Below are 12,242 nucleotides of genomic sequence, written 5' to 3' on the forward strand. Positions count from 1 at the left end.
CTCTAAGTCCTCACCTTGCTGTTTTTACCAATCCTGGACTCATGCCTCCTAGCCAAGCTCCCACATTGATAGGCCCACCTTAAACCAAGCTTCCAATTCTCAATAAATTCTTTTCTTATATTATTTTTCCCGTCCTTGCCCCTCCTCCCAACCCACCCCCCGATTCTGACCTTCCCCCTCCCTATGAGACACTGTGCAAGCATTTTGAGGAGTGTTCTCCCTGACTTCCTGTGGTGAGCCTTCAGCTCAGCTTTGTCTTGTCAGCAGGTGGTGGTGATCAAGTGTGGGGAGCACTTTTGATGAGGGCACTTTTTCTTCCAGCGGAAAGGAATAACATGGTGTATATGCATTTAATGTGATAAGCTGCTTGCTTAAGGGCTGTTTGGTGAGCAGAAATTGCTTGAAAAGAGGCTAGCGATAAGTGAAGAAGTCTCTGTAAGAGAGCAGGAGAGGGACTCCCCTTGAGGGAAGTGGTTAAGGCTCTGCGCTTCCACTGCAGGGGGCACGGATTCGAGCCCTCGTTGGGGAACTAAGATCCCGCATGCTGCACAGTGTGGCCCAAACAAACAAACAAACAAAAAACAGAGAGAGCAGGTGAGAGGGAGCTGCTTAAACCAAGGCGTCCACAGAGCTGGGGACAGAGGACAGGTGCACTGAGAAGGCTGCAGGAAGCACAGGCAGTCCTCGCCTCCTGGCTGTGGAGGCAGGAGGGCAACATGGCAGAGGGATGGAGAAAGGAGCGTGGGGCCGTTGAGTCACATGGCGCCACGGAGGCTGGGAGAAGAGGAGGTACCTTTGGGACCCCCCGAGTCAGACATGACTCTCTGTCATTTCTCGAGCTTACTTGACAATTCATTGTGATCTGGAGTTAGACGAGGTGTTAGGGCTAGAAACAGAGATTTGGGAATCCAGAATAAAGAGATACTTGAAGCCCTGAGAACGAATGTGTTTCCCCAAGTAATGCAGAGTTCGAAAAGAAGAGGGTCAAAGATAGAACCTTGAAATATGAAAAAGAATGTGTGTGTATATATATATATATATATATATATATACTGAATCACTGCTGTACAGCAGTAATTCACTCACCATTGTAATTCAACTATACTTCAATAAAAAATAAAAATTTTTAAAAAGATAGAAGGGCTTCCCTGGGGCACAGTGGTTATGAATCCGCTGCCCATGCAGGGGACACGGGTTTGAGCCCTGGTCCGGGAAGATCCCACATGCCACAGAGCAACTAAGCCCGTGTGCCACAACTACTGAGCCTGCGCTCTAGAGCCTGCGAGCCACAACTACTGAGCCCACGTGCCACAACTACTGAAGCCCGCGTGCCTAGAGCCCGTGCTCTGCAACAAGGGAGGCCACCACCATGAGAAGCCCGTGCACCACAGCAAGGAGTAGTCCCTGCTCGCCACAACCAGAGAAAGCCCACACGCAGCAACGAAGACCCAACACAGTCAAAAATAAATAAATTTATTAAAAAAAAAAAAAAGAACTTTGAGAACATCCATATTTAACAGAGGACTGCAGAAAACTCAGCTAGGAAGAAAGACTGAGAAAGCATGATCTTTAGAGAAAGGGGAACGGCGTCAAGCTAAGGGAAAGAAAGAATTTCAAGAAGGGGCTGATGTGAGGAGTTCCAGGCAGAATTCCCAAAGTAGGGACAATCTTTCCGACTATAGTTTCATCAGGGAGGCAGCCAGAAAGGGGGGTAGAAGGTTTATTTTATGCCCCAAGAGAAAGGGTCTTTATTCCTCTTGACTTAATTTGTGCTTAGAGGGTAAGGGTAGGGTGGACTAGTTAAAGGACTCTAGGAAGATGGGTGGCAGCACCTGGAGGGGCTTAGTTACTGCTCCCTTTGCAAAGCAACTGAGTGGTGCCTGTGGTGCGCAGTGCCTGGTGCTAAGGTACAGTCAGTCCCCTACATAGGAACGAGTTCCATCTGAGAGCACGTTCCTAAGTCCAATTTGTTCATAAGTCCAACAAAGTTAGTCCAACAAAGGTACCCAACTAACACAATCAGCTATATAGTACTGTGCTGTAATAGGTTTATAATACTTTTCACACAAATAATACATAACAAACACAAAAGATAAAGAAAACATTTTTAATTTTACAGTACAGTACCTTGAAAAGTACAGTAGTACAGTACAACAGCTGGCATACAGGGGCTGGCATTGCAAGAAGAGTTACTGACTGGAGGAGGGAGAGGAGGTGGGAGATGGTAGAGCTGAAGGATCGTCAGCAACAGAAGACGGAGGGCAGGCTGCAATGTCACTCACCCCTGACGTTGATGGCACAGGTTCTGGTTCCTTGCTGGATTCAATTCTATCTTCCCTCTTGAAAAAATGATCCAGTGATGTCTGGGTCGTGGCTCTTTTTTTCTCACCGTAGATGACACGGTAGCACTGGATTGCATTCTGAACGGCTGCCGCAACCTTCATGAACCGTTCTACGTTCTGGTCCTGTGCCTCAAAAGCTAACAGTGCCTCCTCAGATAGAGAAAATCCCCTTGCCATTTCCTGCGTCGTGAATCTCTTCGGTTCTTCAGTTACATCTTCTTCCCCTTGTCTCTCTTGGTCCTTTCTCTGGGCCTCCAATTCCGTCAGGTCTTCATTAGTAAGCTCCTCATGTTGCAGAGCAAGGAGTTCAGTGAAGTCATCCTCTTGCAGATCTAGCCTGAAATAAAGATACTGCACTACTGTACTCTCTACAGTACTGTGAAGTACACAAAAGCACAACCACTTGTAGAGGATGCATGCACCTGACAGTGTACCTCAGACATGTGAACTAACTTACGTAATTGGACATGCGAACACACGTTTGCAACTTGAAGGTTCGTAGGTAGGGGACTTACTGTAGTTTAACTGGTTGTGGTTTATGCTCTGAATTTTCCATGTGCTACAGTCAAGTTGACTTAATACTCTCTGTGATGGACTGGGAGGGACAAAATGAGAGAAAGGTCAGAGGAGAGGCGCTGATGGAAAGGGAGGATCCAGGAATCCTCTGGAAGTGATACAGTTGATTGCTTTTATATTTGGTGAGAGGCTGAGGTGGAAACTCAAGACGAGTGTGATGATGATTATTTATCTGATCATGGTTATTTATTTCCCCAAATCTGGACTGTCAATGCAGTGAAATTAAGGAATACAAGTTTTCACTCTATCTAGCAAAAATTGAGCTTGTCCACTCAAGGAAAATTTTCAAGTCCAGTGGCTTTTACTCTCTTTTTTTTTTTCTTTTTTGGACCACACCGCGCAGCATGTGGGATCTTAGCTCCTGACCAGGGATCGAATACGTGCCCCCTGCAGTGGAAGCGTGGAGTCTTAACCGCTGGACCACCAGGGAAGTCCCCAGTGGCTTTTACTCTTGATGAATCACACCTATATATTCACTTATAAATTAAACACAGAGAGTACTATCCTGATATGTCTTGTACATTACAAATTATACACAAAAACAGAAGTCAAAGAAGGTTGAAATTATGATGCACTAAACAATGTCATTAAAATTTAATTTTCTTTATGAGCAGTATAAAGTACTTTGCTCTCATTAAAACTTTTAGTATTCAACCTGCATCTTTTTGGGAAATCTTGGTAGAACACATTGTGATAAAGCGATTTGAAGATCTTGTTCTAAATTCAGTTTCTTTTTATGTTGGTTGTTTTAAACGCTGTCTTAGTGGGAAAAGACGCTTCACAAAGTTATGTACCATTGGAACAGGTGGATCATTTTCACCGAGTGCTTAATGATAATGCTCACTTTTTTTTTTTTTTTTTTTTTTTTTTTGCGGTACGCGGGCCTCTCACTGCTGTGGCCTCTCCCGTTGTGGAGCACAGACTCCGGACACTCAAGCTCAGCGGCCATGGCTCACGGGCCCAGCTGCTCCGTGGCATGTGAGATCTTCCCGGACTGGGGCACGAACCCGTGTCCCCTGCATCGGCAGGCAGACTCTCAACCACTGCACCACCAGGGAAGCCCAGTGCTCACTTTTTAATCCCACCTACCATCTGTGCAAAAGGTTGAGTGGAAATTTGGGTGATGAGTCACTGTTTCCCAATGTCAGTCAGTTGTTCCTGTAAATGGGAAGATGTTGCAATTGCATTTTTATATTTTAAACAGATAGGTTCAAATATACCAAAGCTCTTCATCTGGGAGTTGTATTTTTTTTTAAACAGTTTAGAAAATTCACTTTATGATATAAACTACATAGTTGATAGTTGTTAAAGGTAATATTCATACATAATTTTTAGCACCAAATCACAAGTGATTGCTAAACATCTGTTTCTAAAATCTAAAATGCTCTCTCCATAGCGTGAGTTTCTTTCTAAAAGTAATCACTTTCTTCCTCATGGTTAGAACATTATCTTTAAAAGAACAGATTAAACTTTTTTTTTTTTTATTTTTTGGCCTTGACTAGAGGCTTGTGGTATCTTAGTTCCCCGACCAGGGATTGAACCCCAGCCACCACAGTGAAAGTGCCAAGTCCTAACCACTGGACCACCAGGGAATTCCCACGCATTTTTTGTTCTAACAAAATATCTGCCAGACAGTGTGTTATGGACAGCATTTACTAATGAAAAAGGCAGCAGACTTGAAACTACTGTCTTTAAGAGGACAATGAATAACTTATATTTATAAAGTTCTTTGCTGTAACATATCCAGCAAACCACTGTGTGGTTCAAAGATTTCAGTAGTCATGCCTCATCTTTCAAAGTCCAGGATTGAGTCTTTCTGGCAGGAAAGTCCTTCTTATCCCCCCTGCACCCCCCTTTAAAAATAAAATTAACCTCACTGATGATATCCTGTAGCAATCTCTGAAATTTTGGCTTCAATTTCTTGGCTGCAGTAGCTTATCTGTGAATGATTCAGTGATCAATTTTGTGTGCTAGAATTTTTGTAATTTAATCCCAGAATTAAAAATTCCTGGAGAGTGGCTGCTTCTTTGGTTGTTATTGTTACAATAACATAAACTCAATATATGAGTTTTTAAAAATCATATATTGTTTCCATTAAAGAAATCATTTATTATTGAGAATATACCTTGTCTGCTAAACTTTTTATTTAGTTGTTCATAAAAAATCAGTTTGTACAGCTCTGTCATCACTGGAAAAGGATCATGCATATATACCCTAAGCAGTGGCATGTTAGAAATAGCTGCACTTCTCTTTCAACTGTAGAGCAATCTTCCCACACTGTGTAATTTATTCTAATACGTGTTTCCTCAAATCTACAGCAATATTTTTTAAGCATCTTCCAACTGTTTGCTGACAAATGAATGTATTTTATTTTGCAGTCATATTTTCTGGTTATTATTTTCCTAACTTAACATTTGTTGGTTTACATTTGTGTTTCCTACCTCTCCAGAAATAACCAATGTTTCCCTAGTGATATGTGGCTTTGGGTCTTTTGGTGTTAAATAAACTTATCATTGTTTAGCAAAAATTGTGAAGTATTTAATCATCTCTTATCTCCAAATGAAATTGAGAAAAAAAATCCCTACGGGTGTTTAATCAATCTGGATGTTCTGAACACCTAATTTTTCAATGTCTTTCTATATGTGATGATGCCATTGGGGAGACCTCAGTGAGCCAAAGTATCATTGTCCCTGATCTCACAGGTTTCTTGTCACATGGGGAGAGAGCCAAAAACTCAGGTGTTGGGAATTCCCTGCTGGTCCAGTGGTTAGGACTCGGCGATTTCACCATGGTGGCTGGGGTTCAATCCCTGGTCAGGGAACTAAGATCCTGCAAGCCGCACAGCAAGTGTCACGTGAAAAGAATAACTGAGGGCCACATGTCAGGGCCACTCAGCTTGTATGTGTAGAGAGAGGTCAAGGAAGCCTTCTCCAAGTGAGTGACATAAATTTAGACCTAAAGATACATGGGAGTTAGTTAGACGAATGGGATTGGGAAGGGTGGGGAGAGTCTTCCGGAAAGAGGGAACAGCACTGTGAAGGCCTGACAGTGAGAGCCATCAGGTCTCATTCAAAGAACGAAAAGTTCTACAAGGCTGGATCTTAGAATGTGAGGAGGGAGGGCAAGGGATGTGGACAGGCAAACGGGTTGACTCATGGAGAGTCTTCTGAGCCTGGACCTTATTCTAAGGACAATGGAGAGATACGGAAAGGTTTGAGAAGAGGGGTGACAAGATGGCATCTTTAGAAATGTTCCTAGAGTTCTCAGTGTGGAGAATGTATTGGGAGTTGGCCAGGTTGGAGGCAAGAAGATCAGTTAGGGACCAGTTTTGAGCTGAGGGGATGAGCAGGAGGTTGAGTCCAGGTGATGGATATGGAGAGAAGGGACTGGAATCAACAGATCCTCGGGAGGTAGAATCCTCAGCACATGGCGATGGAATAGATGAGATAGTAAGTGTCATCAGATGGCAGAATCAAGGGGGAGGTGGATCTGGTTTGGTTGGTGTCTGGGGCTGAGTTTCTTAGAAATAGGCTCTGGATAATCTCTGGAGAGCCACCTGTGAGGGAGTGAGGAAGGCCAGATTAGGTAGAAGGAGTTGACGCACAGTGCTATGGAGACTGAGGCCTAAGCCAATTTCTAGGGAGTTCTGGAGCTAGGATGGCTCTTTAGAACTGGCCCAAATTAAGGCAAGCCTTGGTCTTGCTACATCAGCCAGATATTGGCTGCTCCCGGGGGAGGAGTGTAAACTTGGGTGAGACAGTTCACAGGACCTGGCACAAAATAGCCAAGGCAATTTTCCGGGGACTCAGTTGTGAGTGGTCAGCTATCAATAGTCTCAGCAGCTAGGGGATGGGGGTGTATACCCCAAAGATGGTTCTAGACAAAGCACTTACAGTATCCACTACAGTGGCAAAAGATCTTATGTTTAGCTTGGGACATGCTTATTTTTAGGTATTTGTGGGTTTATTATCCATTCTTTAGTTCACAAATAACTAGTTAATTTCAAGTATGGGATGTACAAGGTATTGGGCTAACTGCTACAGATGGTGGGGGCAGGAAGATGCAAAGATGAAGATTCACATACACAGTGCCCAGGTAGCCTCTGTGCTGCAGGGAACCAATGAGATCCGTTCTCGTGTGGAAGTAAGTACCCTTTCCTATGTGTTAGCTTCTCCTCCTTAAAGGATTAAGTCTGATTGTCTTTCCTTTTCTCATATACCTTCCTAGCTCTCCTCTTTCTCTTCCCCTCCTCTTGGACTTAGTAGGAAAAAGCCCAAACACCAGTTCCTTTCAAAGAAGCCCAGACATAATGTAAAAGTTACAAAGGGTTAGGAAATCTTACAAAGTTCTCAACAGGTATTGTCTGTTGGCCCATAGTTGCTGAAGATGACTCTTTGCTGGTATCCCAATCCCAAAATTTCTTGTTCTTCTTTGATTCTCTAGAGTTCATACAACAACCCTTTCCTCGGTCCCTATCCTTCTCTTTCCTTGGGCAAGGCTGGCTTTTCAGCATTTAGGTCAAGAGACAGTAGGAGATGAAGATTAGTGAATTCATCCAGGGGCCGGGAATTAGGAGGTCATTCGGATATCTAGGGGGACTCTTAAATAATGCCCAACTTTGAACCGTTAAATTAATTAAATGAGGAGGCCATTAAACTGAAGTGGCTCTAATGCCACTTACATAAATAAACCAAAATCTAAGCCCGGAAGTCCCTCCAGCTTACAAAATCAAAACCGATAAGGACGGCCAATCACAAACAGCCAACTAGGTTTTAAGCTGTAGCCAATCAAATAATTTCCTTGCTTTGAGTCCTCACCTTCTCCCGATGCCTCTTCCCAGCCTCTGTAGGTGGAGTCCCCTAGCACTTCCGGTTTGGCACTGCCCTATTGGAATAGATTTTTGCTCGAATCCCCATTTAAAATTTTTAATGTGTCTCAGTTTATCTTTTAATAGGACATAGCCCCCACCTCCTTCAGGTCTCTGAGTGAAGGCTCTGCAGGTATTTCCAGATAAGGTTTGGGAAAGGGGAGGTGGCTTTGCTATGGAAAATCTGTTTACGAAATAACTAACAAAAAATAAGGGGAATCCTCTCCTAGACCTCCCCTCAGTCTATTTCTGGCAGGTTAATATAATAATAACTTAAATCTGGTTATGATTTCTTTCAAGGGTATGTTTTTGGAAAATATTAAAAAATTCTGATTCTATCAATATTTTGTTGAAGACATAGGATGGATTTTTTTTTTTTTTCCCCTTTGCTGGCCACTCAGCTACAGATCTTGAAATTGTAATGCTAGTGTTAAATAGTGTAGTACTTCCTTTGAAAACAAGCCAACAAATTTAACATATGAAACTCTATAAACTCCTAGGCCTAGTCTTAGTTTTGAGCTAAAAAATATGTAGCTCAAGTCAGGGGGCTGTCAGTTTAAGGAGTGGTTTGTCGGGGCCTTTGATGGTGAGATAAAGAAAAGGCTTTTCTTTTTGTTTTCCTTCTCCTTTCCCTCAAGGAACACACCTTTTGTGTGCTCTGCCTAACAAAGGAATTTCCCAATCTCATAGTGGAATTCAGAGGAAAAGTATGATGTGTAGACTGATATCTATATGCGCCTACAAAGTCAGCTTCAAACCACAAAAGGTTTAAAAAAAAAGCAAAAAAAAAAAAAGCTGGGATTTTGCAATACACTGATTGGAGGAAAAAACGAAGACATTAAGAGTTAGCAATAAAAACAGCAACAACAAAATCCCAAAGGATTTGGAATTCCTTCAGTTTCTATTTGACAGAAGAATAATATGATTTCTTTGTTTGGCCCCTTCTTATCTACAGCAGTCAAATAATAGTTTTTTTCATTCTTTACTTCTATTGTTGCCCAAAGCAGGGTGGTGCCCAAGATAGCCTTACATATGCACAATAATAGAATGAACCTTTGTATTAATTTTTTGGAAGAGGGGTAGTGCTATTTTTTTTTTAAGCTTACACTAAAAATTGTTTTTTTCTGCTGTGAAATTCAGTGATTTCATAGAATAAAGATTGGTGCTTTGCTTTTCACTACTGATCTACCTGGCAAAGGGATTTCTCTGAAATCCTCTTTGTAAAAATAGAACTGAGATAATTTGAAAGAAATTATCATTTACTTCTGGTTGCTTAAGGTTTTTAAAAAGCAGATGCAATGTTATCTGTTGCTGTTTGTGCAAATGATGAATTGTACTTTCAAACTAATTTCCGAGGCTTGACCAAAATACTGGGCTTTGTAAAAAGCTCTGCTCAAAACGTATATGACATTTCTGAAGCCATGGGAGGTGGTTCTACAACCGAAGGCTCCTGCAATAAGCAATCCAGACTTGAGTTTTGGAAGTACAATTCTTGAAACCATTCAAACACTTTGTGCTGTGCTTTCAACTCTTAGGAGAAGGGAATTGGGGGAGGGGTAAGAAGGTATTCTAAGTAAACAAAGATTCTAAATCGAGGAAAGCTAGGATTTACTATTGTGCGGACATTATGAAATTCCATACATCGTAATATGTGTAGTGGATCAAGATTTCAGATAAGCAAGGCCTTGTATCCTTTCCAATGCACGTAATGTTTTTACATGCATATTAATAAAGGCCCACCTTCGGGAGAAGAAAAAAGGCCTCCTTTCAAATGAAATCAAGCCCAGGTAAAGTTGAAACTCAACCCACAGAGTACTGGCACCGTTTTCAGGCTAAAAGAAGATGCGTTTCAATTTCACCATTTTGTAACATTGATAAATGTGATCCCGTGGCTGGCAAAATTTGCAGATTACATAGATCTTTCTAAACACGTGTAAATATGTGTCCCAATTTACGTGCAACTCCAAACAATTTGCTGTTTGAAATTAAAGACCACCAACTCTTCCGTGAAACATTCAGGTCATTTACATGAAAAGTCTTAAATAGCAAAAATGCTACTTGCAATTTACATCAGACAATGACCCCATAACAGAGAACAATGGCTTCCTCGATGGAAGTTAATGCAAAGCAGAGGCACACTGAGCTAACAAAACAAAACAAAACAACACAACACAACAACCCCCCCCCCAAAAAAAAACTAACAAAAGAAAAGTTTGCAGCACACTTTGCAAATATTAACCAATTAATCTAATTTAAAATAAGGCACAGAAACGCTTCCTGTGCTGGGAGTCTTCACGGCTCTTCGAGTAACGTTAGTATCTTCACAGTCCGATCAAACAGGAGTGAGCCTTTTTAAGAGGTGTTGGTGACATTGTTTTCAGATCCTTCCATTTTGTCCTATTTCTAGGGTAAGCACAATTCGGTTGATTTGGGGGTTCCTCGTTTTTTTAAAAAACCTTTCAACCGAGTGCACGTCTGTGAACCTTGTACGAACCAGGACCCAAGGCTATATGAACATCATACCTGATCTGGTGCTAATATATTGTCTCCATCTCGGACGTGGTAACGATTTTACACATTTGTAGTCTTTACGGGGTTTATGTATGTATCTTTTGTGTGTGTGTGTTCTGGAGGCTGTGACCACCTGCTGTATGTACAATATGTGCTTGTTACATTTGTACACATCTCCCTTCGTGAATTTAAAGACATGGCTATTACATCTTGTTTACTCAATATCATTCCCCCATTAAAAAAAAAAAAAAGCTACATGAACTGAACATGCCATGTTTCAATCTGGTCCCAGTGGCTTTTTCTCCGAAAGCAAAACGTGTGTCTTTTACACCAGGGCTTTCTCCCCACCCCAGGGGGTGTCTTCCATTCTTTTGTGGCTCAGTTTAAGGCGAAAAGGGCTCCAAACCACTAACTACCCAGAAGAGAGCCCCTTCTTCCACCTCCAGGGAGAATTCCAGATTTAATGCATCTGAAGATAGCGTGCTCTCTTCTGACTTATTGGCCACCATTACGAGGATAACAAAACACCACCTTGGCTTCAAGATCCTGGGTAGAGGCTCGCGGTCTTTTGCAACCATCATTGGCGAGGCCTTGCTTCCTTCCACTCGAGTAAGTTGCGGCTTGGGGCCATGAAAAGGACTGGGTGAGAGCCTGCAATGCCGCTGGAAAAAGCAGCAGGCCCTCAGCACCACCATCACCACCACCCCGCTCTCCGGGGCGAAGCCGCGATGCGGCGGCCGCATATGGGCGAGACTTGGCAGGTCCGCGCGGCTCGCCTTCCCTCCGCCGAGTCGGCACCGGCCGAGCGTCCGCGCCCGCGGGCTGCGGGGCTTCGCGTCTCGCCTCCTTCTCCCCGATCCTCCCTTCCCCCACCGGCCGCCCCCTCCCCCTCTCCCGCGCTCCCTTTTGTTCGCTCGCCGCTCGGGCCGAGCCGCCGGTGCCGCCGCCGCCGCCCGGGCCCGCACCGCGATCGTAGGCCCCGGCGTGGCGGGCCGCCGCCGCCGCCGCCGTGCGGCCTAGAGCGCGGCGCCCGGGGAAGCGCGGGGCCCGGGCCGGGCGCACCGCAAGGCCGCGGCGGCGGCGGCGGCGGCGGCGGCGGGGCGGCCCGGGCGGCGGCGGCGGCGGCGGCGGCATCGGCAGCATCGGCGGCGGCACTGGCGGCGAGGCCCCTGCGCCGCACACGCACACCCCGACCCCGGCAGCGGGAATGCGGCTGACACGCCCGTAACATGGAAGCCGCCGCCGCCGCCGCCGCCGCCGCCGCTACGACGACAGCAGCAGCAGCTACAGCAGCAGCAGCCGCCGGCGGCGCCGCGCTGAACAAAGGTCATCCGAGCTGCGGCCCAGACGCCCGGGCTTGACCGCTGCGAAGGCCAACCCCGGGCAGGGGGTGGGTGTGCGCCCGGGGTGCGGGGGGCGGCGAGGGGGCGGCCGGGCCGAACGAGGGGTGCAGGGCCGCGGAGGAAGCGGCACGGGCGGGATCCGGCGAGGGGCGGGGGCGCGGGCCCCTCGTGCCCGGCCCTGCGGTCGGGGCCGGCGCGTGAGGCTCCGGCCCCTGGGCCTGACGGCCGCGGCCTGTCCCACCCTGGCCTTGGGGACGGCCGGCCTTCGCGCCCCGCCGGCCTCCTTGGGGGGGCCGAGGACTAGCCGGCTAGGCCCCGCAGGTTCCGAGAGGGGGGCCACGTGAGCGCCGCCGCTCGCCTCCTCCCCCCCTCCGGCGCTGGCGCTGCGCAGCGGATTTTTTAAAAGGCCTCTGTGCCCCTCTGTCCCACTGGCCCCGTGTCCGCCCCCCCCCCCCGCGCGCCTCCACCCCGGGCAGCCCTAGACTTCTTGCCCGAGGTGAAGGGATTTGGACTACTCCCCCCCCAGGTGCTTGAAAGAAGAGAAGGTCGGAGAAGGAGGAGGAGGAGGAGACTGGGGGGCTGCTGGTGGTGGTGACAGAGGAA

General features: G+C 45.9%; 1 protein-coding gene across 14 annotated transcripts in view; it reads left to right on the forward strand.

Moving 5' to 3' along the window:
- Positions 1 to 11,424: 11,424 nt before the first annotated feature.
- Positions 11,425 to 12,242, forward strand: part of ZNF532 (zinc finger protein 532) — a 114,664-nt gene continuing 113,846 nt past the window's right edge. For 11 of the 14 annotated variants that reach the window (XM_060118151.1, XM_060118148.1, XM_060118150.1 and 8 more), the window contains exon 1: positions 11,530 to 11,686. Coding sequence is in view for 1 of the 14 variants with exons in the window: in XM_060118146.1 (XP_059974129.1) it covers positions 11,526 to 11,622 (97 nt within the window). In the remaining 13 variants the exon portion in view is untranslated. Of the gene's footprint in view, positions 11,687 to 12,242 lie in introns of all 14 variants that reach the window. The other 3 variants (XM_060118146.1, XM_060118158.1, XM_060118154.1) reach the window with 3 other exon arrangements.

The sequence above is a fragment of the Mesoplodon densirostris genome, chromosome 15 (genome assembly GCF_025265405.1).
Source record: "Mesoplodon densirostris isolate mMesDen1 chromosome 15, mMesDen1 primary haplotype, whole genome shotgun sequence".
In the NCBI taxonomy this organism is placed as follows: domain Eukaryota; kingdom Metazoa; phylum Chordata; class Mammalia; order Artiodactyla; family Ziphiidae; genus Mesoplodon; species Mesoplodon densirostris.